The 27613-nt window shown below is 39.5% G+C and overlaps 1 protein-coding gene and 1 long non-coding RNA gene across 3 annotated transcripts; one reads left to right on the forward strand and one right to left on the reverse strand.

Annotated features, from left to right (window-relative positions):
- The first annotated feature begins 357 nt into the window (after nt 1-357).
- On the forward strand, nt 358-25570 carry LOC124308455 (uncharacterized). The gene is made up of 5 exons (XR_006908993.1): nt 358-700; nt 2740-2825; nt 9081-9530; nt 24375-24779; nt 25128-25570. It is a non-coding gene; the product is annotated as an uncharacterized LOC124308455 (long non-coding RNA).
- On the reverse strand, nt 17061-27580 carry LOC124308449 (DNA damage-regulated autophagy modulator protein 2). 2 transcript variants are annotated; one of them, XM_046771173.1, is made up of 7 exons: nt 27241-27580; nt 23330-23634; nt 20501-20622; nt 18250-18497; nt 17989-18127; nt 17454-17605; nt 17061-17198 (listed from the first exon to the last, which is right to left on the reverse strand). In XM_046771173.1, exons 2-7 carry the CDS (start codon nt 23410-23412, stop codon nt 17100-17102), a joined length of 843 nt encoding a protein of 280 aa, XP_046627129.1. In that variant the 5' UTR covers nt 23413-23634; nt 27241-27580; the 3' UTR covers nt 17061-17099. The 2 variants fall into 2 exon arrangements, with proteins under 2 accessions (XP_046627129.1, XP_046627130.1); XM_046771174.1 differs by having other exon boundaries at nt 18271-18497; nt 27241-27573.
- Between the last annotated feature and the right edge of the window lie 33 nt (nt 27581-27613).

Raw genomic sequence — 27613 nt, forward strand, 5'->3', positions numbered from 1 at the left:
GGCAGCGTATCCGGAAAAACTGGTATTCCTCAGTAATGAATAGAATAATTCATTGGCATTCACTGTCAGATTGTTAGAGTATAACTATACGATTACCGATCTAAGTTTTTTTCCCTTTCTTTTCAACATAGCCTTACCCTGACCACGGAGTCCTATTAGCATTATGACTTACAGCATCGATAATGCGTCTAATATTAATAGTTGAATTATAATTTCAATGTCAACGCCGTCCAGGTGATTGTGGAAAAAAAATAGGGAAAATCCTGTGCCACAACACAGTTCCATTTTTTTTTCCTATCACTTGTATCGTTCTAAATTCGACAGTGAGTGAAAAAAAATTGTTCTGCATTCCGTGCCGGTACTTTGACGTGATTTGTGGCTATCATTTACCACATCCATGACTTGAAGCATCGCGTTTTTTACCGTCGGTTTTATTTCTTCAATCTCTTACATAATATGTCAAGGGTATTGAAAGGCGCGCATGACACACACGTGTGACGGTACCAGAATCAAACGAATCAGTTGATGCTAAATATTGAACAACGTTGTATTTCGAATCAGTCTAGTTTGATGGCTCCACACTGATATGATTTCAGTTACATAATGAACGGAGTCTTCAGACTCCAGTACTTGAGGATCCTTCGCCACGTCGGAAAAATATTCGACGCTCACAAATCGACGGAATTTTTGCGATAATAAGGTGGGGCTCAAAATCCCGAAAGACCAAAAAGTGAACTGGTCGACAAAGACAAAATTTTCGTGATACGAATTTCAAAACAACGAACGATCAGCGTACCCAAGTAACTGTTTTCCCAAAAGTTCATTTAACCAAACGCTCTATTATCCGAAAAAGTATTTTCAGAACAGTCGGCATTCCGAATGACCAAGGCCCAGAATGTGGATAAAGAGAAATATGAAAGTTCCGGAATCAAAAATTGAGACCGGCTGATGCTTCGAATAGCCGCCCGAAAAACCCAAAAAATTAGCTGTCGACAATCAAAGTTCCGACCTTTCGACTCTTTGGTCAGTCGTTATTGATATCCTGGGTCTTCACTGTGAATCGATGAGCGTGTGGATGAAAAATATTATTTAAAATATTGCGAAGAGCAATACTATAGCAAAGAAGTGTACAAGGCCATCGCGATTTCTTGTCGCATCTATAATTGGAATCGTATTATGTGTTATAAAAACTTCCTCATTCGCTCATTATTATTTGATGGATGAAAAAATCCTACATTCATCTCTCGGTACTCATTCTTCAAGTGGAGAACAAAGAGATGATTTGAATTTCTGCTCAGAAAACTACCCAAGTGAAGCTTTTCGATTGACTCCAATTGCAGCAAGAGAAAAAAAAGTGTTTGCCCGTGAAATTCATTCCATGGAAAACGAACGTCTCGTTTGCGGAAACACCGTTCGTCGATTATTTGATTGACATTAATTTGATACACCGGAACATTAGCAATTGTAGAAATGACCAGAAATAGCCCAAGCCCTCAGCTGGTGTTCAATTATACTGAAATCATATGAGTTAATGTAGTTGGGTAATAATTTCGGAAATTTTTCATTCACGTGAGTGTTAATTATACAATTCTTTTAGTAATTTCAAATGATTTACCGTTTAGTTACCGAGTTTTTTTTTTTTTTTATTTCAAAGCTGAGCTGTTTTATATTGTGTAGATAGGAAGTGGGATATAAAAACTGATTGTTTCGAGTTGGCTGTCTTATAATAAAATGTTTATAGGATGGTAAGAAATATTGAATAAGGTAAAATGGATATTTATGAACAATACAACAAATTTTTGCTAATTTTCTCAGTCATTTAATAGTTAAAAACGTGATATAAAAAAAGAGAAATCCAATTCTACATTTGGCAACGTCGCAAGTATGCACATTACGCCCTGTACTCAAATTATTACTTTTCTGCTGTTTTTTTTTTTTTTTGTCTTTCCATTGCGAATTTCCCCTTAAATCGTAACTGATCCGACACTTTGATTTACAAAAATATGGATTACAGCGAGGTAAACGTCGAAGGTTCGACCAGACTGCAAAAAAAAAAAAGAAAATCACGCGACGTTGCCAAATTTATTTTCGGATTATACGTGAAATATAGTTCTCACGATTACCCGTCGGATGGCGCTACCGTCGCTAACCAACTACCTTAAAGAATGAGAAGTATGGAGAACTCGAGGTATTCAGAGTATATAGATAGAATATGTATCCACCTTGCGGTGTGTTTATAATTCACTTTGTCTACCGGGGGGGGCAAAGTTTGCATAAGTAAGCCGAGGAGCCCCGGGAAAAAAGAAACACGTTGACGAATTGCTACACCGGCAATTTGTCCGGTTAAACCCTGCAGGTTTCTGGTTTCTCGCTAAACTTTTTACCCCCGTCAGATGCTGTCGAGTTACTGAAGGACCTTGTATGCGCGACTTGTAATTTACCTTTTTTTTTTTTTTTTTCTTCAACTGTATTTTTATTCATCTTATTTTACTTTTACCGTGTAATATCGATCGTATTACAAAACAGGGAAACCTTTCTCTGCACGCTGCTCTGCGGCGGAGAAAATGAAGAGCGTTGAACCATCGTCAACCATTTTTTCGAACGGTACCCAATCGAATACCATTTGCAAATTTTGATTTTTTCGACATTTTGCCTTCTCCCTTCAATTGTTTCAACAGTTCATTTCAGACCCGAGGCAAATTTGCTTAACCTTTTTTATCTTGTTCTTTTTTTTTCTAGATTCTACCCCGACACGGAATTTCCAGACCATCCAAAACCAGGCCCGTGGGAAAAAATCCTGAGGATTTTCCGAGGTCGAAAATGAGGTTTGTAAGATTTGATCAAGGATTACGCGTTCCGAATAAGTTCGTTTCAATTTCGTACAGGTACCAACGCACTATGCCGTCTCTCCTCTACCTTTCTTCTCCGTCCTTCGTTTTTTCTTTTTCTTTCCTTGAGTTTTTTTTTTTTTTTTTTTCCCCTCGTCTCCTCCCTTTCCACCCTTGATTCCCAGCATCGCCTTCTATCTCGTACTCGCATTTTCGGATCTAAACCCAAATACATCCAACTTCTTTCCCTCGGGGTTACCTAGCGTCTAACCGGCATCCGTTCGATAGATGAAAAAGCGTTTTATCCCATCCGCGAAAAAAGTACAACGACGCCGGTGCCTTTACCTTGTGTGCTAATATAAGAACGCGACTTAAGATTAATATCAGATATTCATTTTCGCGCGAAAAAAATTTTAGCACAGGTTTGCTTCTCTGAATTTAATTTCTTCACGTACATCGTATCTTCGTAACGCCTTGTTTTTTTTTTTTTTCCCCCCCGTTTTTCATCCCGCTGCTGCAGAGTGCGTAAATTGCTGCGTACCATCCAAGCTTAGAGAATTTATGAGGATCTTTGCGAATTCCGCAAAATCGCAAAGCCGAATTTCTTGGCGACGTTGTATTGCGAGGTTTCATGTACCGAGAATTTGCGTAGTTCGAGAAAACAGGACGGAAGAGTAATCAAGCTGGGTCTTCTGACGTTTATTCTCCTTGGCTATACAGGGCATTCCATGCCAGATTGTCCAATTTTTAATACTGAATCATTTCGTTTTTGATCTAACTTTTTCTTACAAATTTTCCATGTCATTTACCCAATTATAAAATTGAGTTTATTTCTCACAGAATTACGTAATTAAATTCTAGCTATTCGACAGTTATCTACAGAGAAAAAAATGAAACGTTCGCTTATGTTGTAAAATCGAAGTAATTTTTGATCGACGTTTTTAAATATTTTCAAACCGCATTTTTCCAGATCAATAATCGTATACTGTGTTTCGAAGCGGTCAGTTTCAAGTTTTATACGATAGTTTAAAATTCGGTATACGGTAAATCCAAAACGATGACAAGAGAAGGCGAAAAATACATGTAATTTGCATGAGAATTGACGTACCTGTAGAAGGTTTTCGAAGGTTGAAATTCCTATATTTCAGGTAAAATAAAATTAATCGAATTTTGGAGAAACTTGATTTCACTTCAACAACGTTAATTTCGAAATACTCGTATGCGTACATTTTTAAGCTCAAGCACTGTTTACAAACAAATGACTATAATGTCTGGATACAAAAATCTTGAAGAAGCGTTGATCGTTGGTATACTTGGCAAGGAATGCGCCATAGGTTACTCAGGCGCTAATACAGCTGGCTGAGAATGGAGGAGGGAAACTCCTCCAGGCTTGAAACTGGTCCCCGAATACGGGTGACATGGATTTTCATCACTTTCCGAAGTTCCAGGGTCGCCAAAAGTTTTGCTGGTGTAGTCGTGGACCCTCCTCCTGACTTGAGACGTTGCCCTGACGATAAGAGCCTACAGCGAACTCCGAAATAAGCCGAAAGCGAGGGATGAAAATGTTGAAATCGGCAGTGTGGAGGAAAAAAAAATTAAGAAAAACCTTTCGCGTCGCATACGGCTAATTACTCGAGGCTGCAGGGGCGTAATTTTCCTATGTACGCAAAACTGAAATTATCAGAGCGTGATGTAAATTAACCCGAATCGCAGAGCGTTGGTTTTCGCAAAATGGCGTTCATAACTCGTGTTCCACGGTAGAACGAATCGTCGCCGAGAGAAGTTTGACGAGTGTTTAAAGCCTCAAAGATCTCCCGTCAGGCGGCAAGGTTTTTGACAAATCACGCAAAACAACAACAACAAGGGTTGGGTTTTGTCATGAAACTTAACCCTCGACTCGCTCGCGTGTTTCGCGTTTTATTTTGTAAGGTATACGTATATGCGATGCATTTGCCACGGATCGCACGGGCGGAACCCGCTCGGTTTCCTAATACATAAATGTCGCCCTTGGTAATTTATCAAGACCTCGTATTTATGCGCGAAAACCTTGCCGCGGCGATATATATACTTTCATCGTTTTACGACCGTGCTGCATAGTTTGGAAGGGTCGTGGTTGAAATTCCCATTTTGAAAACTTCCGAAAGCGAAACTTGAGGTAAAATATTCAAACCTTGAGGAAACATCAGAGGTTCGAATGATCCAAGATTTTCAGTCGTGTGAATTTCTGGCTTGGTGATATTTCTCCACTTTGAACTTTCTTAGTTTTGGATTTTCGATATTTTCACATTCGGAATCCTGGAACCATTTTCATTTTCGGTTTTTTTCATATTTTGCACCCGCTCGTTGAGTAAACTACGCTGTGCGAGTAGATTTTGATTTTTGAAATTTTACTCTATCAAACCTTCATTTTTCGGAACTTTGCTCTATCCTAACTTGAATTTTCAAAATCTATCATTTCGGAACTTTGAGCCGTCAGCTTTCCGATTACTCGAAACTTTGTTGTTTCTTCAAAGTTAGATTTCTTTAAGTTTCACCACAAAATAAATCGTAATTAGGCGCTTTCGAAACTTTTAACAATCGAAACTTCAACTCCGCCCCGTTTGGAAAAGCCGGATTCACTAAAATCTGTGCTTTGATCGTAACTTTACCTGGAGTTTTTTTTCTTTTTCTTATCAAACTCGTCATCACGCAGCTAATGCTACATTTCGAATTTGTAATTTCACAGAAACGAACTACACAGTTTTTTGATCAAACGATTCATCGTAGATTTGGATTAAATGTCTTTTTCCATCAACTCCATTATTCAAGATTTTGATTCGCTACTAATTTTTTCTACTAATCCATCAACTGGTCCAGGTGATTTTTTATTCTTGTTTCAATAATAGATCAATCGTGATAGACTTTGATTAATTGTTTGACCAATGAATCTGCAACAAGCCGAAATTGGTTTCAGTGAGCCAGAAAATTTCTTCATATCGTTGATTGCTTTTTATCTGTCAAAAAAGTCAAACTTCTTTAAAAACGTAATACCTACAAAAAACGATAATTTCCCCGAATCGTAAAATTTATAAACTCAAGCTAATGACATACAGCAGGTGCTAAAAAAATGTTTTAGCTTGCGTATAAATGATTCGAAATTTTGTGAATTTAAGAAATTCTCAAAGTAATAACGCAAAACAAAAATTTCATGCCAAGAAAGCGGAAGCATGAATTTGAATACGGGGCTTGTTTAACGTTTAAAAAATAATAAATGAGAAACTGAGCAATGTATAATATACTTTAACCTAAAGCTACGATATAGGAATATATAATCTCTGGTAGATGTATGTGCCACACGTTTTACATATGCATATAAATCGCAGAGGCAGTCAGACGTGCCGGGGCAAAGGGTGAAAAGAAAATACTCTGGGAAACGTCGTGTCGAACAAGCTGTACCGTTGCTTTCCCCGTCCGACGATACATTTTTGACGTTGGAGAGACGTCGGAACGATGTTTCGCCCGACGAAAAACCGAGGGAATAATATTTTAGGTTTTACTTTCGAGCCACACACCTGCGAGATTTCGGATGTGGAGGTTGATGCGTGTGATTAAAATTCCCAGCTTCGCTGCTAATTACTTTCCCGATATGAGCGTAGCTTCTGGGGTTACGTACCTAAAAAGGTAAAAAAAACGGAACCTCGGTAGGATCACTTTGTTTTCTGCAGTTTGTCAAGAACCTTTTTCTCAGAAACGGGTTCCGGCATCAAGTTCAAATTAATAATACTAAAGTCTACGGTCCCTTGGAGGTGTGAAAAATTCGAGCTTTCAAGTTAACGCAATGAAAAGATACAGCCATATTCATGTGACAAACTAACTCGTTAAAACCATTCCGTTTACCTAGAATCGTGAAATTTGAAGAGAAGCAGAGTCTCGCAGCACAAGTGAAAGAAAAGTCCGGGAATTCGTTAATTTTTAGTAATATTACTGAAAATTATGAAAAAAATAAAAAGAAATAATCAAGTTTTTACGGAACCCCCCGGTTTTTTATATACTGCTTTAATTTCTCCGTATATTTTTTGCGGTATATTCGATCGGACTAGGAAAACCTGCGAAGTGATCATCGTGTCAAGTTTTCCAACGTCAGGATGAAATGAGATTCCGAATGGGATCGCATACAGCGAAGTCCGCTAAAGGTACATAAGCCGAGTCTGTAAAAGGACCACCCATCAAAGTCCGAAAGAATTTGGCGAACTCGAGAAAGACTCCACGTTCAATCTCCCGCTGACCTTTGACCTGAGAAATAATAAATCCTCGGCCGATGCTGGCCGGTCTTACGTTCCTTTGCAGCTGTTCATTTCCCGGCTTTCATCTTTTGCAGGTTCGTTTCAGCTACCTTCTTTTATGAGGTGGGATTTGACTTCTGTTTGACCCGCGTTGCCGGTGTAATATCACTGCCAATTTCAATTACCCTCGCGTTGGAACGAAATTAATAACGAACCGAGAATGAAGGCGAAAGACCGGGCGAGGTTATCGCGACTCGTTTCAAAAACTTGGATTTATTTTTATCCTGGACGTGCGATTCGGGGGTCAGAGCTGTACTTCAATATAGGGGGAATTGAAAACTCCCTTTGCGGTTTAAGGTGGACGCTGACTAAGACGGCGAATTTACGACGAGTTTTTGTCCGGACGTGAGAAAAGCGAGATGAGAGAACCAAGGTAGAAAACTCGACTGACATGAATCTTTCATCAGTCCTCGCCTCCGGCCTTCCACACCACCTTTCATACCTCCTAGTCCCTGCGCTTCTTTTCCGATCTTTTGGCACCGTCTTTTCCCGCGTTGAGAGCTAGGTTAGGTAGCGTTAAAGAGGCACTCGTTGTCCCCTTAACCGTATGACGATGTAACGCTTATAAATAAATTTTGCTCGTACCTCTTCATTCCTCTCAAACTCCTCGTTAAAGTTCCAAGTAAAATCTTTATATCCGAAGACTCGATTCGTTATAATCACGGAGAATCTTCATCCTTTCACTCCTGATCAACCACCTTGATTACAAAAGAACTGTGATCGACTGATTCCGGATGGTTTGAATCTCCGTTAAATCGACTTGAGAAAGCCTGGAACGAAGTTTGGGACTGAGGAGCTTCCCTCCGAGTGCTTTCTTAGGTCCTTGTAATGGACGTCTCGTTCATATTCGGGCACAACTCATAAACTGCTGACGCAGGTATTATTTCGTTGGGATCGAGTCTGCAGAAATAAGAAATAATCCATCACCCTACATCCCATGCTGTTAAGGTATCAGAGCGATGGAAAACACCGATAAGATACAAGTTGATGCTGTCGTGTACTGTTTTATTTATGAGTTATCGATCAGGAATTCATATCGGCTGAGGAATAATTTAAGGGTTTTTTTATTCCCTCTCTTTCTCTCTCTCTCTCTCTCTCTCTCTGCTCATTCACCTCTGTGATGCATGATGACAGACAAAGCTGCGTGCGTGAGAACCGAATGACACTGCGTACGAAGTGACCCAGAACACGGTTAAAAGGTATAGGAGACGTTGCGGAAGCGTGAGAGTTTCTCTATTTTTCTCCCTCTTTCTCTGCTGTTTGCGTTTCTCCTATCCAGAGGCAATCCCAATCGCTGACGCTTTGCTTCCGGCTGACTTGCGCCCAGGCTCATATCCTCGCTACATTAACGGAAGCTCGACGTATGCGCCACTCACACTAGGAAAAGCCAACCGCCAATCCCTGTCAATAGGAGTGAATTTCCGATTTCATCCGCCTCACTATTCCTATCAGTTTCCCGCCACTACCTTGGTAAACCTAAACCTCTGCCAGCATAACTCCCGGCTTGTATGCCCTATTGAAACGCGTCTCGATATTCAGATCCGATGGAAATATCATCGGAGAAAGGGACGCAAACGTTGAATCAAAGAAACGGGAAATGCTTTTCATTACGCTACTCTTCTCGTCTTTGAAAACGAGTTCCCCTAATGCATCCGTGACGTCATAGACACTTCTATTTTATTCAAAGCCCGCGCTCGCTTTACGGTTGATTAAAAATAGAGGTTGTGAACATTTTCCACTCGTGCCAGGCGAGAAAAACTTACTTCAATATTCACTCTTGCGGTATTCGTTCGTCGACTGTCAAACGAGTTGGCCAAAGTCGCGAGGTGGTGTAAATAGATCGAAATATGGCCGCCATTGTTTCCGGAACTCCGCAGCGCGTTGATATAAATCGAACATGAATTCTTTACCAAAACATTCCTGTTTTCAGATTCGTTGTCAAGAATGTCTGGGAACGAGTCAAAAGTTATCAGCTCTGCGTAATCGTGACAAGACGAAAGGCTTCTTCGGGAATTTCCGCCTTGCGAAGAATCGGTAATTACTAACGAGACGAGAAACGAAGTTTCGGTCAGTCGATCGCCGAGCGTTGTAACGATAACATCGGATACTCGGTTTCTCGTTTACGTCTAAAATCGGTAGTTTTCGTAGTTGGCATTTGAAAATGTTGATTAACGCGATAAGAATCATTTGCGCAGCATGCAATTTGTGAGATTGAATATCTCTAAAAAATCAATGAAGCGCGAATAAATTAAATGTGATTGAGGTGAAAATAAAGCTGATTCGTTCTGATCAACAGTGATACAGGATTATACGTGACCAGGATAACACACAAGATTAACCTGTGAGTTGGATAAATGTGGCTGGATTCGTAATCTTCAAGGTAATTAAATATGTAGATTCTTTTGTAACGAGTTTTACGAAGAAACTTTTATCCGGGTTTGATTAAAATTTTTGTGTACAGACTTTTAAATGAAGGGGTCTTTTGAAGTACTCCTGTTTTATCTACGTCTCAAAGGAATTTTTTCATCCCAAAGGATTATTACAAGCATAACTTTTCAGCGTATATATATACGATATTCGTAATCTCTTTGAATGTTATAATAATCTCGTGTAAATATGTAGATCCGTAGAAGAAATTTCGTTATATATTCCTGTAGTTGTAATAATCCGAACGACAATCTCTGGATATTATTCGTAATCCTAGAATCCTTGAGATTATCTACAGTTTAATGCTTGGTCGTAAAAGCGATGTAAATGATATTAATTCGAATTGTCTGTATCGAGAAAAATCATCCAGAATGAATCGAAGGAAAACTCGCAACACAAATTTAACAGAATTTTCGTAATATTAAAGTCTCGATAAGATAAAAATATCACACAAGTTCACGAGAAGAAATTCTTGAATAATTCCATGAAAAATAAATAAATAAATAAATAAATAAAAAAATTGGAGAAATATTCGTCAGATTTTTTCAACGAATTGAATACAGCCGAGTGGTAGAGGGTAAAATGGCGAGTCGAAATGTGCAGTATTTCACCCCGTCTAAGGGCGCCGCCCAGCGCGGACATGAAGAGTATAAATGCGATCATAAACTGGCAGCGAGTGACACCATTAAACGATTAATATCCGCGGCGCAGACCGAAGCGAGGGCGTAAACTGTTTGACGTAAAATTTTAACGGTTATTGTATATATTAATAACGCGAAATACCGAAGGGTACGTAGCGCTTTAATGCGGGAGCACGGATCGAACCTGCTGTCGCAGAGAGTGTCTCTTCATGGCTCATTGAATTACGGTAATGGAGTATTTACTCGTAAAAGTTTGAAGGAATTCACTCACCCCCTTTCGTCCCTTGCCCCAAGCAAACATCGGCTCACATAGGATACCTCTGTACGTGTTGTACGTAAATTACGTTTTTGCGGATACCGAATATCGCTGTACGGGACTCTGTTCTTTCCCAACGAAAATTAACCGAGCCGTTAACTTTATCAGGGTTTCTTTCTTCGTCGTCGTATTACACCCTCGGCGATCGTAAGCTGGCCTCTTCCAACATTCACTTCGCAACTTTAAAGCCAAGGGAATCCTCCTCTGTACAGTAGCGATGGTAAAAAACGTGATCGAAAATCAAACCCTCGTATTCTTAAGTACCGTAACGTAAACCTGAATACTTTGCAAATTTAAAATGTATATTTATTTCAATGTGTGATAAACTGTCGATTTCTTTGTGTTAATCTTACACTCAAAACTGTGCAGAGTTTGTAGTTATTTCAGTCTCATTGCGAGGTCAGTTTTCGGTGTTTAAAAACTGATCGTAATCCTGGAATTCTGTAGGTAGTTGAAAGTTTCAAATCATTCAAGGGGGTGATAACCCTTTTCCCATTGATTTTCGAATTGATTTTAAATCGCTGCTGTTGATACGCTAAAGTTTTCCAAATAACTAACGAATACACAACTGAAAGTTGCTAATTTTATTTTTAATTTCAGATTTTCATATTTAAAAAAAGATTTATTATAGTTCGAGTTTCGACATGTTCAGCAGGTAACAAAATTCGCGACGATCATTTACTTTTCACTTCATTATGATGTTGTTCGTTATGCCAGATTTCGTAAAAATCTAGCAAGCCGTTTCAAAATCATCGTGTAAAAAAAGTTGAGGAACGTTGCATCGAGTGAAACGAGTGTAAAGCTGAAGAAATATAGACGATTTTTGAAAATCGAATTTAAAGGCTAAGAATAAAAATAAAACTACAGTATTTTTTTCAGCTGCTTGTATAAATCGTCGGTTATTCGTCGACCTTCCCCAATCAATCGCACAACAGCAGTTCAGAGTTGACCTAAAACCGAAATTTTGTCTAAAAAAAAAAAAATAATAAATAAAAAAAAAAAAATTTACGTATATATAATTAAAAACGTTTTTCCTTTTAAACCCAAATTTTCTGAATGAGTTTTAACGCGTATAAGTTTAAACGTGGAATGAAGCCGATGATAATTATGATGATGATGATGATGATGATGATGATGATGGCGGCGATGAAATTAATTGGTACCCAGCGTGCAGCCGAACTTATTCTTGCTAATAAAAAGGCTCTTAATATACGCGCAATCGTTTGAACGAAGTGATGAAATTCACAACCCTCGAACAAAGGGCGAGGAGGAGGGACGGAACGCGCGCTTGCTCCTCTTAACAAATAGCCTCGTTAGGAGGACAAAGATCTTTGTAATTTTCCGTACCTCGAGCTAAAAGTAGGCCATGAAATTCTGCCGTTCCGGCACGCCAACGGTCTTTTCAATTTTACCTGAAATAAAAATAAAGGGGAGCTAGACAAACGAAGTGGCGTAAGAATGCTGGAATAAATAACAAATTATGAAAAAACAATGAAATCGGAGTTTGAAAAGTGACAATGAAGTTTAATTATTATACCGGTAAATTTTGGTATAAGAGTCTCTTCTTTCTTTACATGGAAAAACATTGTCAACCAGAAACACTATTGGTAAAGAAAATTTAAGTCTTCCATATGTTTTTGCCGAGTAGTTTTGTTTCACTTATTTTTTCTAAAAATGATCTCAACATCTTTTTTACAGCTGTGTAAAACAAATTTCAAATAATGAACCAATTCGCATCGCAATTAATGACAATCGGACCTTTCTAGGAAAAAAATGTATGGTATGAAATTTTCTTTAACGTTGAAGTGTTGATTGCTTGAATTGAATTCAACGTCGAAGCTTTCGAACCTTTGATACACAGATTTGTCATCCTTAAAGTGTCTTCAGAAAATTTCAAACCTCACTTTTTATTAATCTTATTCCAAGATCGTCATGCATCGAGTATTTATCAAATTGATGAATTCTCAATGTACGGCCATGTGGCAATAAAATAAATGAAAGGTATCGATTTTTGGTCAACCAACTCCCTTGAGCATAAATCCTGCAAACGAAGTTTTCACGTTGCTTCATCAAACGAATCGGAACAATAAATAAAGAAATGAAATATTCACAAAACATTCGGACGCCTCGTCCGAGTTTATTTATCCATATCGATATTTGACTGATTGTGAATTTGAATGGAATCGGGCCGAATGGCGGTTGGATAGCAAACCGGATTGTCTGGCTGTCAATCTAGAAAATTAACGGCCTAATAAAATCCGATTTTTTTTCCAGCCGAATGTTTGAACGGAGATAAAAATAACACTCGATATAGACGTATATTTTATTCTTTATTCTCCCTCTCTCTCTCTCTATCTCTTTCTCTTTCTATCCTCCCTCAATGAGTTCACATACCTCCATATACGACTGAAACTAGGACTCTAACAATAAACGTTCTCGGCAAGGGGGTTAATAAAAGTCGTATAAAGCTTCGTGTGAATTTGAAAATGCGAGGATATAAATTCACGCACATTATATACGAAGGGGTAAGGCTACGATCATCGCACCTTGAAAATCACACACGATCTTTATTTCATTATAACATTTTTGATATCGATAATTTTATTTTAGTTTTAGGCACTTTCGAAAATATTTATATACGTATATATTAGTATTATTTTTAATTGTAATATTCAATAACATACTCTTGTTTCTCACGTATCCAATGCACTTCTCACAATACTGATAATGTTTGAAAATTATCGTAAAATGACGTCGTACAATTACGTTACAATATGCAGACTTTTTTTTTTTTTTTTTTTCTTTACGTATAACACAAAAAAAGAAAACGACGTCAAAGTTTGTAACGTCCTAACGCAACGAATCATTGGGCAAAAATCACTCATACGCGATGTGAGGATGACATTGCAGTAATTAAGTTTCCAAAATGGTTTAGTGAATTTCTGATAATTCTGAAATTACGAAGAATGAAGATTTTTTTTTTTTTTTTTAGATGTGTCGTTACTTTGAAATTGCAGTCTTCGATATCATAAAAACAAGGATGTTTTAAAAAATTAGTAATCATTTGCTTTTTACCTAACTTTTACACATTGCGTTTTATACATTCTATGGCAATAATTTACATGGTGGAACGAGAACCTGAATTACTACTACTGTTATAATAATAATAATAATAATAATAATAATAATAATAATAATAATAATATGTCGCATGCACGATTTATGCGTAAAATTGCCGGAATCATCGCAAAATATAGTAATGATTAAACGAGCTCCGAACTCTCTTGATTCTTATTTCTTATTCTGTTTTACAATTGTACAATGACGTTATTCTGATCTTTATACAAAAACTATGCGGAAGCTTATCGTACGATATAAACTACTTTTTTTCTTAGGCCATTATAATTTCAATCCTTAACTAATCCATTTCTTCGCCAAATTTGATAAAATCAAATTAGATTTTCCTAATCGATTTTCTATCAATTCGCATAGTTTATTACAAGCATTATAATTGTTACGTTTGATAAGATAATTTTAGAATATTTCCAGTCGAATTCCCGATTTCGTCGAATTTAGCGCTAACTATTCAATTTATCACACACGATATTCTCATTCATTCATAGCCATGCAATGTCATCGTCCATATTTTATTTCGTATATAATAGGAGAGTGATAAAATTGGAATCGTCGATGTGACTCGACGATACGATGGACAATTTAACTTGTTGGCTCTTATATATATAGAATAATTGGTTTTTATACCTTTTGTTAAAAATTACGCGGGTGTCGGAATACGTTATTCAAGCTTGAGAAAATGCGTGTCTAAATGATAGCGCGATATATATAAGCGATCGTCATACTTATGTTTAGTCGATAATTGTACGTGTATTAATGAAACTAGGAGGAGGTATATTATAGACCTAATTATTTTACTCTCACGATATATTTGGTTTGACTAGTCTTCGACTTACGATAAGTCTCAAGCGCTGGGGTAATATTATTACTTTTAGCTGAAAAAATAGGGTATTCGCAACTACTCGACGTCGATCACTAATTTTTCTTAAAAAAAAATTCCGGACCTACCTGGCTTTGTCTCATGAAAATAAGTCCAAATAGAAATTACCATTTGTTCCTTTTTTTTTTTCAAATTACGACGAAGAGGCGTTTGGTTAAAATAAATAAAAATTAACCAGATATCTAACTTAACGAGTTGACGAAAATCTGTAACAAAAGAATTGTCTTTTCACCCCATAAAATATCGAACTGATCGAAAATTATTAGTTCATAATGCATAGCTTCTGTGTTGCAGAAGTGAAAAATCGATAAGAGACTGAATTATAATAAATCACATTCACTGACATTACGCATGTGCGCAATAACATAATTATCATACAGGCATAACAGACTTAGACTTTCCTGGACGAAATTATCAAATTTATCAAAGCTCGATAACGTCACGATTCAAAGTCGAACCGTAAATGGTCGACACGTGAAATGTGCGAAAAAATAAAAGTCCAAAACGGCGAACAGTGATGATGAAAAATGAAGTGAAAGAGTGAAAAAACATGAGCGATGAACTTCACTCCATTAGTCCATTTCTGTCGTAGCTTACGGACCTGAAGGCGTCGTCGACGAGATCAGTGAGGCACCTGACAGCCTGCAAAAGCGCTGCGAGAAGAAGAGACAACGACAAAGAGATCAGCTTGCTTGGAACGAGGGCGGCGTTGTCAGAGCTTTGAATGCGGCCCGTTTTTTTCCGCTTCCGTTTCTCGAAGCTGTTTGACTTGAACGGTTTTGCATTCGGAGAGTTTCCTCTTCCGGCGGTGATTTTGTCCAGGGAGCTTTTTCTCATTCTGGGTGATCTCTCCTGGGAGTTTTTCCGCGTCTCGGTCACATTACCGACGCCTATATTCGACCTTGAATTCTTCCTAGCCTTCTCACCGCTCGGCAATGCCGACTGTCGACTTGATATTATGCTCTCGATTTTTCGCCGGAACTCGTCGGTCTTCGCCTCGACTTCGGCCAGCCGATTCTCCTTCGACTTCCGACTCGACCTTCGACTCGATTGCTCGCTTCGCTTTCTCCCGTACAGCGACTTGTTGTCCAGCGTATCGTCCGATTTCGCCTTGACGTTGATCTCTAGATATCCGTCACCGCATTCGTTTTCACCCTTGAACTGAAGGCTTTCGAAAGAGGACTTGCCCCTCCAGCAAGGGTCACCCGTTACCTGGAACATCATCTCGTTCTCGTCCAGCGAGTTGGTCCTACTGTGGCACTTCTTACTCTCCACTAACTTCTTGTCCTCGATCCTGCTGTTCAAATTGTCATTTATCTCACCGTAATTCGACGATAAGTCCCCGCTGTTCATCGAGTAGGATTTAATGTTCTTCCCTGCCTGCTTGAAACGCCCCTTCGTCGGTGTCTTGCTCAGACTGTTCGGTATGAAGTTAACATTCTTGTCGTTCGATCCGCAGAACGTTGAGTTGCAAGTCCCGACGAGTTCCCCGAGATTCGGAGGCGCGCTTGCAAAGGGCTTTTCATCGTTAAACTGCAAGAGATTGTCGTCGTTTGTAAAGGTGTCGTGATCGGAATCTGGCGTCACGTCGTTCCCCGAGATTTTGACGAGTTCGTCGCGCTCCTCGTTGAATGTGAATGAGAACAGCTGCCCGCGCTTAACGGACTCTATGTTCTCCGTGCAAAGTAGGTCCTGGACTTCGAACAAGCTACGCTCGATGCTTGGACTCTTGTACAGCAGGTTCTTCAGCTCCGGAATATCAAGGTCCTGGACCTGGAGCAAGTTCTGCTCAATGTTGAGCAGGCTTTCCTCAATCTGTACAAGGCACTCCTCGATGTCGCATGTGGTGCTGGTCTCCTCGGTGGACCTTGAGGTGCGACTGGAGTCGCTGCGCGCCGGACTAGATGCGAGGTCGAATCGATTTTGGCTGTTGTAGAAGACCTGGTAGTTGCTGTGGCTGTTGGCAATCTCGTAGTTGGCCTCGTCCCGCGGGATAAGGTTCTCAACCGAAATTTCCTCGGCCTCTGGCCCGGTCCGACAGTCGCTACAGCTCTCGGAGAGCACACGGTACGTCTCGTGGCTGTTGGCTATGGACACGCAATGGCTATTCGCCTCGGAACTGTGCGACGCCCGAATTCTCCTGGTCCATGAATCGAAGCTGTGAGTGTCCTCGGTTAGCAGGTTGTAGTTGCTGTGGCTATTCGCGTCCGGGTAGGTAGCGCGCTCCGGGGTGTTGTCCGAGCTCTGGGAACCCCCAAGGAACATGCAACGGCTCCCGAGGATGTTCTCGTCGTCGCTGTCCAGGTTCAGAAGGTTCCTCCGGGACCCGTCTGCTCCTTCCGCGTTCTCAACACTCGCGTCGACGTGGATCTCCACCGGGCATAACACCCGGGAACGTCCTATCATCGAGTTGTAGTTGTCCCGGTGATCGACCGACGTTCTCTCGTCCAGGAAGTCGTAGGCTTGGACTCTGTAGCTCGGGCAAGGTGTGTTCACCGGCGAATGTGCCATACCGTTCGCCAACTGACCGCCGCCCCATCTTCTGCCCGATCAAATGATCGTCGTTGGCGGTTTCGGCTGTGGCACCTCGTCCTGGCTCTCGTTCAATACCTCGTTGCTGGTCCTCAGGCGACACGGTTTAAACAGTATCTGCGGAAGATATTTCCGTGGTTACTAGAATCATCGTTAATACTCTTCGGTGATTCAACCTTCCTCATAATCATCATCATCAACTGTTATATACGTGCGTAGCGTGCATCAGAGTATATTTATCGTTCCTGATCGAAGAATCCGATCATAGCTTCGGGATTCTGCTCACGTGTCTCCGGCTACCTGGCCATTGTCACCGCGGTTTCTATTGCGATAAAACTTAATGAATAAGTAATGAGGATCCAGTGGGCTCACCTTCGGTCGTTTCAGCTGAACGCCTCGAAACTCGTCGGTGAAGGTAAGGATGTAGACGCAGAAGCATCCGGCACACAGCCATTCGGCAACCGTGCTTGCCATGTGCAGTTCCCAACCGCCATCTGCCTTGTACCACTTCCTGGGATTGTTACCTGAAAACATCATGCTGAATTATCACCTGTGAAGTTTGGTATCTCGTTTCTGTCCGGCATCGCCCATTGCAGCGTGACCGTAAGGTTAAACGGTGCGCAAAACTGGCCACAAGTTCGTCTCCTGCATATACATAATTGCATAATGCATGTTGGTTTCAAAGACCCGAACATCCAATATCGGTTATTCGACTCATTCAAGGAGCTGATAAAAAATCAACCCACTGAATTATTTATCAACCTTCCACTACGTTCTCGCATACAAACCGGTGCAGATTTATGCGAGAAGGTTGAGTTCGCGCGAGGAATTTATGATCAAAAAAAAAAAAAAAATGCCTGCAAAACGGCTCGTCTGGATATTTTCCAACACCTTGCTCTCGACTAACCGTGATAGTTCAGACGGGCCAACACCGCAGTAACGGTGCCGATGATGAACAGGATTGTACATGAGACTACCAGGGACAAACGAAGATGCGCAATCTTGATCGAGCACCCCAGTGGATGTAGATAGTAGGAGCAAACTACCTGAAAAAAATGAATCACCCAAAGCTTTAGAATCAAACTTGAAAGTAAGTGGCACAAAGGGAGAAGAAAGAACCTATGTTCGAAGCTTCTGGTTATTTTTGCAAGAGCACGCTGATCCTGACCTTGATCAAGTCGAGGCTTACCTGGGTCCAAAAGTAGGCCGTTCCACATCCGAAGCAGACTAGCGCTCCGATCAGATGAACGACAATGACATTGGTCTCCTGGAAGTTTGCGACCATGGACAATCCCAGGCACGTCAGGAGGCCGAGGATCAGAGCAGCCCTGTTCCACTTTGGTAGCGAAGCGTTGAACTGGTAGGAGCTGGAGAGTTCCTTGGTGTGAGAATACCGTATGTAGATAACGACGCACACTGTAATACAAACGAAGCAGAGATCAGCGAGGAGCTTGTTTACTCTCTTACACACTAGGAATAGACAACGATACATCGAAGTCGTAGAAATGTCAAGGATAGTGAGAATGCGGTGCTCAATTCAAGGACTCTCATACTTTTCGACATTATTATGAGTCGGAATCGGTTTGTGTGGATTATTCATCGGTGGTCAAAGTTTAAAGTCTTGAATTCAGAATAAATTCATGGAACTTCTGAGTGAGCCCATGATGTAGCTTACCACGGAATTTTAGCAACAATTTACCTCATCGACTTGCGGATCGATTCTACCGATAAACACCTTATCATCTCATCGAGTTTACTACACCAGCGGTGATGAGTGAAATTTTCGCCAAGTCATTTTCTCGCAAGTAAACAATGTGAGTACCAATAAATTGCGGTCATTGAATAATCCGATAAACCACTTGAATACGGAGATAATACACTCGAAGAATGTAACGTTATACCCACTCATTGCGTAATCATCCGATTACTGTTAGAATCATTGAGAAAACGGGTAATGGGAGCAATAATATAATTGTAAAGATACAATGACAATAAAAAATCTACCTAACAGTTGTTCAACTGCATAAAGCAGTACCGATGCTGACGAACAATGAATCGTTTAACTGTCCACACCTTCTCGGGAACGGATACACATCGGCAGATATTTTTAGAATTTTTATGCCAATTCGACGCGTCACCCTCGTACCGTTGCCGAGAAAAATGATCCGGTAGCGAGTTAGACGTAATCAAGTCTATTTCTGGTGTGAAAGTAGCAAACTGAGGAAGACCATGTTGACGTTAGTAACATTAAGGTAACCAAATGTCATGGAATAAATCTTTCTACAATCTTGTACGAACTTTCAAGAAGTTTACTTTCCAAAATATGTACACGTTTTCTTCCTTACGATTGACTTGCTGGATTTCAGACAATCCCAAGGTTGCGAAGTAACGATTTCCCGAAACATGCATCGTTAAAGTAACGTCACCAGCTTCAACCTCATTGTGTAAGTCAGTTGACACTTGAGGTCCGTTTAAAGTTTTTACTTCGTGATCACTGAGTGAAGTGACAAATTCGCTTGACTTTGTACATGGCACTCCTTCCCTAGTTTCGGAGATGACTTTGGTACCGTTCCAGCATTGGCGCTTCCTCATTTTTCCCACTATGTCACGTATCGGAATCGCTCATCGTCGGTGACAATCGGCAATTTATGTCCGTCTATACACGCTTGTGTACCGTTTCATCGATACTTTATAGCCAGTTAGAAACGGACGTTAACTACTTCCTAATCGGTAATACGGCTGGTTCAAAGACCCCGCGGTTACGTCAAGCCGAGCCTCACTGTCGGATCAGTGAATGGATCGACCGAAGGCTGCATTGTCTCTCTCTCTCTCTCGCTCTCTCTTTAAGTCTTGACCTTGCATCGCAGTGTCATCTCACTTCCAAGGCTTCCGTGAACCAGTAAACATATCGGCAAATAATTATCATCATTGTGATTTAAGGTCACAAAACCTTCTCCATGATTACTGTCAAGTTGTAATTGCGAGATTTATGCAAGTAAAAATTCAGCAACATCTTGTAGAACTACGTTATGCTTAGAAGATGCTTCGTGGATAAGATATAGACTGTGGGAGGATCTTTAACTGCCCAAGTACGCGCATATCAAGATGTTACACAATATTTAAATCGCATGTGTGGTAGTCGGATCACGTATGCGACTTGGACCGTGTTTATCAAATATCAATGTTTTTACGTACTTGAATAATTACCGAGCGCATTAATTAACGTACAATATTGTTCAAGGTGAATAATTCGGCGGTGATCGCGTAATATATTGCACTGAGAGAAATTTTTATTTCCGTTTACCGCTCAGTGTGCCCATGAGATTCTTTCGAAATGTCAATTTGATCCTACCTAATATAGAACGAGTCATAATGATGTTTACACAAAGTAAACGGCTATCCAATATTTCTCTACTCACTTGTCGCAGCTGCCATATTTATTATTTGAGCGAAGATGCAACTTTCCGGCGGGTAAGTCGCCGTGTCTGAAATATAAGGGAATCCCGCCTCCACGTGTCCCAACGTAACGGCAATGATGTATCTGCAATAAAACAAGAGCATGTATTATCGAAATTATCATTCTCACAACAAAAAGTTGTTGTCTTACAAATCTTGACGTGTACGAATTCGAAACACCAAAAACACAAGTTTCAAGCCGTAAAGAAGCTGCCTAATGAATATTCGACACCAGGTCGCATATTTTATTATTTTTTTTTTTTTTTTTATTATTTTTGTTTTTCTCACTTCTTTCAACCCGAATTAGAATGAATTTATATCCATTTAATCAAGGTGTCGTAAGTTGTGAGCTTAGGTATAACGTGCGATGAGTTTGTACGTAATTTCATATCTTTGATCACTTTTCATCGATACTAATGCGATTATAGTGTTTTTATAAGCGATACGATATCAATTGTTGGAAATTTATTTATACAATGATGAATTCGCAAATATGTACTTTATTGAATCATTATCAGACACAGTAAACATCACGTTAAGTTGGGGTAAAAATTCTGGCAATCTTAGGCTGTATTATCGTTGCTGTTACGTAGGTGCGAAAGATGCCGATAATAATATAAAGAATAAAACATTGTCGGCGAATATTATCGTATCGACGGATTTAAAACCGAGAGTAACAATCCCAGGCAAGCCTTGAATAGCCCGAAGTGTATGATAAATCATTTCTTTTTTTTTCTTTTTTTTTTCCTTCAAGTATCTTGTTTTTCTCATTCGCGTAACTCCGCGTAACTTTTTCCTTTTGGTTTCTTTGCTTGTTGGTGTTATTGTTTTTTTTTATTTTTTTTTAAAATTTTTTTTTTTTTTACAACTCCTTCAGTCCAACTCCAACGACTTTAATGGGGGCGAAAAAAACAAGAAAAAAGATTCGCGACTCGTTTAATACCGCGCATAGATTTTCATCCTTTGAGATTCCGCGTAATTTTTCAGACATAATAATAACAATGACGATGAGAAATAAGTGCCAGGGTATTCAACCGGTGCCAAAAATATATTTTATATCTACTGCGGGATGTACAAAATCGCGTAGTATCCGTGAATCTATCCCGTGGTGGATTTTCAAACCTTTCAACAGTCGAAAACCGTTGCAGCACTGTGAATAATTGAACAATCCTATTACACGTTGTGTAATCAAATTTCATCTAATTAAACTGACGACGTATACGATATGCGTGTATGTATAAACACGTATGCGTGTGCATACGTGTGTCGAGGATTGGTAAGTAGGTATTGCATCACGTCTTGGTAAAACGTGCCGTGGTGTTAATGAAATTCTTACGAGTATAAACACAGCGAATAATTTGCATTTACGTCTGCAAGTGTGTATTTAGGCACGTTAAACAAAGTGCAAACGGTCACGTATTTAAACGGTTAGAAAAGGGTAAAAATATACGCTAACGATTACGATGACAATAAAGAAGCAATTCGGCACCGTCTGGTTCTATTGACCTGAATTCTCTGTGGTCCGAGAATAAAAAAAAAAAAAAAAAAGAAGGTACGTTTGTCAGCCTCTTTATTGCTGTTATTTACTACTCGGCGCATCTGAGTAATTAGTAGATTTTATCGTGTCACCGGAGTTTTATCGCTGAAACTTTTTCTAATCCGTAATTTAACGCCTACTTGATTCGTGTGCAGCAGCAGCTCAAGCTGCATGAAAAAGACCTTGACGAAACCCTGAGATTTAATAAGAACCTTAGAGTCATTAAACGAGAGGCGAACGGTTGGGCAACTCGACTTATACTTCGACTAATCACACACGCACTTTGATTAACTTCCATGGATATGTATACGTATGCATTTGAAGCAATGTGCAGTGTTTGCCCTCGAATTACAAAGTAGGCACCCATAATAATATGACTCGTGGATATCTGTTTTATAACAACTGTGAGAATTCGTTGAGAAACTCGCGTGAAGTTGTTCTTTGGTAATAAAAAAGTTGCCTTATCGGAAGTATTTCGCAAGTTCGAGTTTATCGGTCAAGATTGAAAAACGCTGTGAGAAATCATTACTTGATCGCACGTTGTGATTGACTATTGTTTTTTGATAAACTTTACTTCTTCTTCTTCTTCTTTGGTCGAGTTGAGAAATTGCAATAGATTTTTTTAGACTCCAAGTCGAGCTGAAAGTCTTAAGTCAATCCACATATTCTTTAGATATTTGCAGAACAAGACTGCGGCGGTGTTTATGATAAAAAAAATTCCCAGTCACGTTTTATACCTGTCTCTGTCGATCTGCTATGCAATTACATCCCATGTTACGACAATTTATTTTTTTCAAATGGAAAAGAAAATCGTCGAATCACTTCTACGTAAGAAATTAAAATTATAGACCGTAATATAAATTGGAAATTTTGAAGAAAACTTCAAATATGCAGTTTGTGAGACATCTTAAGTTTGGCGTCATTTTTACTTCGATGGATCCGCGTTAAGTCGTTTTAAAGCATTTGTGAATCTGCTCAATTGTTCCGAGTTGAAAAACACTTGTATTGAAACAGCGTACACTGAGAGAAATTTTTAATTCCGGTACCGTTCAGTCCTTGAAATTAATAAATTGACGTTAAAGCCTTGTTTAGCTAAAAAATTAGAGTAAACCTCAGAAACTGATTTTGCGTTGCAATAACCAAAACAGGATCGACGATAGCGCAAAATGTTGTTACTGAATTTATCCAATTACCGTAACGAATGAAATTTTTCTTGGTGTAAATTTCCAAAGATTCTTCGAAAGGTAAAACTTACGTGGCGATGAAGGTCGTCGGTATGAGGATGAACAAGAATATCGGAACGTAGTGAAGATTCTCGAGGGTCTTTTCGATCTCCATGGCTGCGGGGAAGGGCCCGAAACAGGGTCCGGTGATACTCGTCGCGTTTCGACCGCGTGTCTAAATCGTTCTTCACGACTCAAGCTCCGAAGCTACTCTGTCAGAGGCACCGAACACTCATGTGCTATTGCGGCAAAATCTCGAGGAAGCGTTATCGAACCTTGCCATGGCTCGTGTTGAACTTTCAATCCGAACCGCAGACTTGCCTGCCCGTGGATCCTTCTGCGAAGTAAAATACACGCGGTTATAATTCCGCTCACTCAACCACCACCGGTCGTTGTCACGCCGGAGATTATTGAATTGATAATCGGTACAACTTCTTCTTTATTTCGCTTAGAAATCTTCCCACGTTTCGTCATTTTTCAGATTAACACGCGATATTGAGAAATGTGTAAGAAAATTTTGTGGTTTCGTTAAATGCAATTCCAGGATAGCCTTTTTTTTTTGAGGATACTATTTTTTCTACAAACATACACTGAAAGTTTTTATTTATACTCAATTTAGTTAATTGTTTCCTTTTTCTTTGATCGAAATCATTACATCGATATCAACATCGCCTTAAGAAATTAAATATTGAACGTGTCAGTAATTGGAGTGCGAAATCGAATCATCGTAGCTTGCGAATGTATAAATATTACGAATGCTATATTATATGCGAATATCTCGTAATGAAATGCACACAATAATGCTGATTCTTTCATCAAGTTCCGGAAAATGAATTCACTGGATAGTTATTCGCAAATTCTCACGGTCAAATGCTGTTCCCAATTATCATAAACACGATCATAACCTTCGTACACGCCAGACGATATAAATGTGCAGTTTCTTTCTTTTTTTTTACGATGACGAGTTCATCGATTCGCAGTTTTTTTTATTGGTGTAAAATTTTGCGCCGCTTCTTTCGTCACGTGTTTGTTACTTTATCTGGTGTCTAAAAATACGATTCTGTTTTATGGTTGCAGGTGTCACCTTCCTTGGATCGATCCAGAAGAACTCATGGATTCACGGAAATATTTGCGGAAAATAAAGACTATTCACAGCATACGAAAAATTTGCCTTTTTTAAAAAGATTGTCAAGTTTTCATCTACGTTGATGTTAATCTTCGTAAAAATTTCATATGACTGGAATTTAATTGCACTTTAAATGAACATCCGTATCAGTTTCCTTAAAGATGAATGAAATTATTTAACACTTTTTAATCTCATGCTTTTCAAATTGAGAAAGGAAAAAATTCGGAGGTTCTAGATCTGGAAAAAAATTTCACAGCGTACAAAACCGTGCTCACGAATAGTTAGATAATAATAATAGGAGAACGAGAAATTGATATCAACGGTTGCAAAATGGTCACCGAACTACCGAGGCAAAAGTAAGTAAACTTATCGCGTGCAGTCACCACTTCCACATACGATGTGTTAACGTGCGTTGGGAAAACCGCGAATATTCAGCGCTCTGTTACGCGACGCAAAGTCTCCGGTCATTGTCTAAATTCCGGAAACGGAAACGGCAATGAATGAATTCTTAATACTTGAAACGCCCCGGAAACTTTGTCTCGAGTCGAAAATTTATTTTCTTGAAATGAAACTTCGAGCGTGAATCGTTAATGACATTTGTCATATCCTCGAAGATGCTGGAAGGTATTCATTCGATATTCTAAAAAATATTTAAAATACAAGGCGGCTTATCCAGATTATCATTAAGACTACTTCGTTTACAGTGGAGGAAGAAAAGACGACATAACCAGATAAAATTCCAGAAACGGATGAACAAAATGAAACATTGCGCGAAGAGAAGAAAAAATATGAAACAATTTACGATAAACTAACGCAACAGATTACTGAATTTAATCTGAATCAAACAAGCGAAACTTTGAAACGAAAATCCTGAAATTGATTTTCTTTGATACCCTGATGACGAGAATATTTCAGTTTCCAGTAAGTGTAAAGTATCAGCGAAGGCGTAATAAGAATGGATGAAATTAGGCAGGTTAATGACTTTAAGCTAATTGTAAGGCGTTACTTAATTTGCTGTATTCACAATCAGATTCGAAAAGGTGAATATAAGATTTCCAAGTAAATTCGTGAGTTGAGTAAATACGCAAATATATCGAGGATCGCGATCAGGGCCAATAAACTCTTTCGATGAATCGCACAACGATCGACATTTTTTTTCACCCTTGCAACCGAATATTTTCATCGGATAATGAAACAACGATGCGACTTCGTTTCAATTAATCTACAATAAATTGTCAGCTGATAATCAGCGTACACGGAAAGTGTAATAATAAGTATGAGATAAGGAAAATTACTGTTACGGAGTACGAACGTTGTAGTGTAATTAATATCCAATCACGCGCAACGATGAAATATTATACACGCGTATCAAGATTACAGAGGAAAAAAAAAAAGAAAGAAAGTCTATCCGCGACGTAAACCGCATAATGGCTGCGTTGTATTTGACAAGTTTCCAAGGCTGTAAAAACTCAAGTCATCAGTCCTGCGTACCAGGTTCTATCATTCAAATATACTTTTCCTATGAAATTCATATCCCGTTTTCAAAATTCTCTCGACCGAGTCGATAAAAAGTGGAAACGAGCGATTAACCGATGAAACTAAACGCAAACGAGACTTTCCTGATAATGACTATCGGTATGAAACTGAGAAACTCATCATCCTTCACATCCGGGAAGTTATTTTCACTCCGGACTACGCTGCGAGAGAATCTATCTTACCGTAGCTTCCTACGATTAAACATTAGGCAACTCGAAAGTTTAACTCCAACTACACGTCTCCGACCTCTTTTCTAACAATAACAATGATGCGTGTGTAGCTAAGCGCGAACTCGCTTCTTTGTCTCCGATCGAAAATAGCCACTTCCCGTTGCCAAACGTCGAATGTACGTTAACAAATTGCGATTGTCAAAGGATCGACTTCGATCCGGCAAAAATTAATTCTATTTTCAACGACCCTCTCATGTCAGTTTGCACGAAATTAAGTGGTTAACGCCACTGTAAAAACAAAAGAAAAGCGCTTATTTGACAATTTTTATTTATTTATTTATTTTTTTTTTTGTTTTTTTGTTAGGCATACGTTTAACTCATATTTTACCCCCCCCCCCCCCCATCCCTCCTTATCTCGGTGATCGGGGTTCCTTAAAATGATCTGTCGCAGTATAGTCTTCTTATCGTTTGTAAACTGACCTCTCCTTTCCCCGGGTTTCAATTAATCCGCTATTTCACGTGTACGCCCACACAGTTCATCTCACTCTTTTCTTCTCATTATCATTTCCACCATTCCGCTGATGGATCAAACATAAAGTAGAGGCACTCCCCTAGCGAAAATGAGCCACGTCTTAAATCATACAACGTTATGACGTAAAGCAACGTAAAAACATTGACTTTGTAATTTATTGGGTAATTTTTTTTTTTTTTTTTAAACACATTTTTCTCGAATTTACAAGACAAATGACACGTCGCGACGTCGGTCATAACATCTTACGATTTATCACGTGAACATATTCGACAGGGTTTGTATCAATTCCGAAACGAACAATTCTAAAACTATTCCATTCTACGCACGTAAACTGACTTGTCACAAAGTCTCGCGCACTTAGATAAGATGATACGAGACGACGTTGACTCGAAGTGGTAAAAAAATGCAGCGCAGCTGATCTGACATTCTTGAAAAATGAAACAGACGTACGTACGTACGTCGATTAGCTCGAATTACGCAGACCAAATGGCGCAACGATGTTGCGCAGCTTTGGATTAGGATGACACACTACACTGCACTTGTGAGTGATCGAGATATCAAACACTTGTCTATATTCACCTGTTGTAACTAATCAAAAACGTTGCAGAGAACGAGGCACTGATCCGGATTCGAAGCGTCGCGTCGCAGCGAAGCCGATGACTCGAATATCACGGCTTCGGGCCGGGAGGACACTGATCACTGACTGACTGAACCCGATATCTTTTTTTGGGCGGTGGTCTTTGTCGCCTAGTTTTATTATTCGAAAACTTCACGGCACTTGGATACCTCGAGGTGTCGACTGGCGGACGGTTGTTCCGTAGTGTTTTGCAATGCCGTGGGAAGTTGTTGTAGACCGAATAATACGGCCCTCGGTTTTTCTCCGGAGGACGATCGATGTCGGAACCGCGGCGCTGCGAACTTGGCATCGCACCAAACACCGCGAGTTCTACTG

Source organism: Neodiprion virginianus, chromosome 7 (genome assembly GCF_021901495.1).
Source record: "Neodiprion virginianus isolate iyNeoVirg1 chromosome 7, iyNeoVirg1.1, whole genome shotgun sequence".
NCBI lineage: Eukaryota > Metazoa > Arthropoda > Insecta > Hymenoptera > Diprionidae > Neodiprion > Neodiprion virginianus.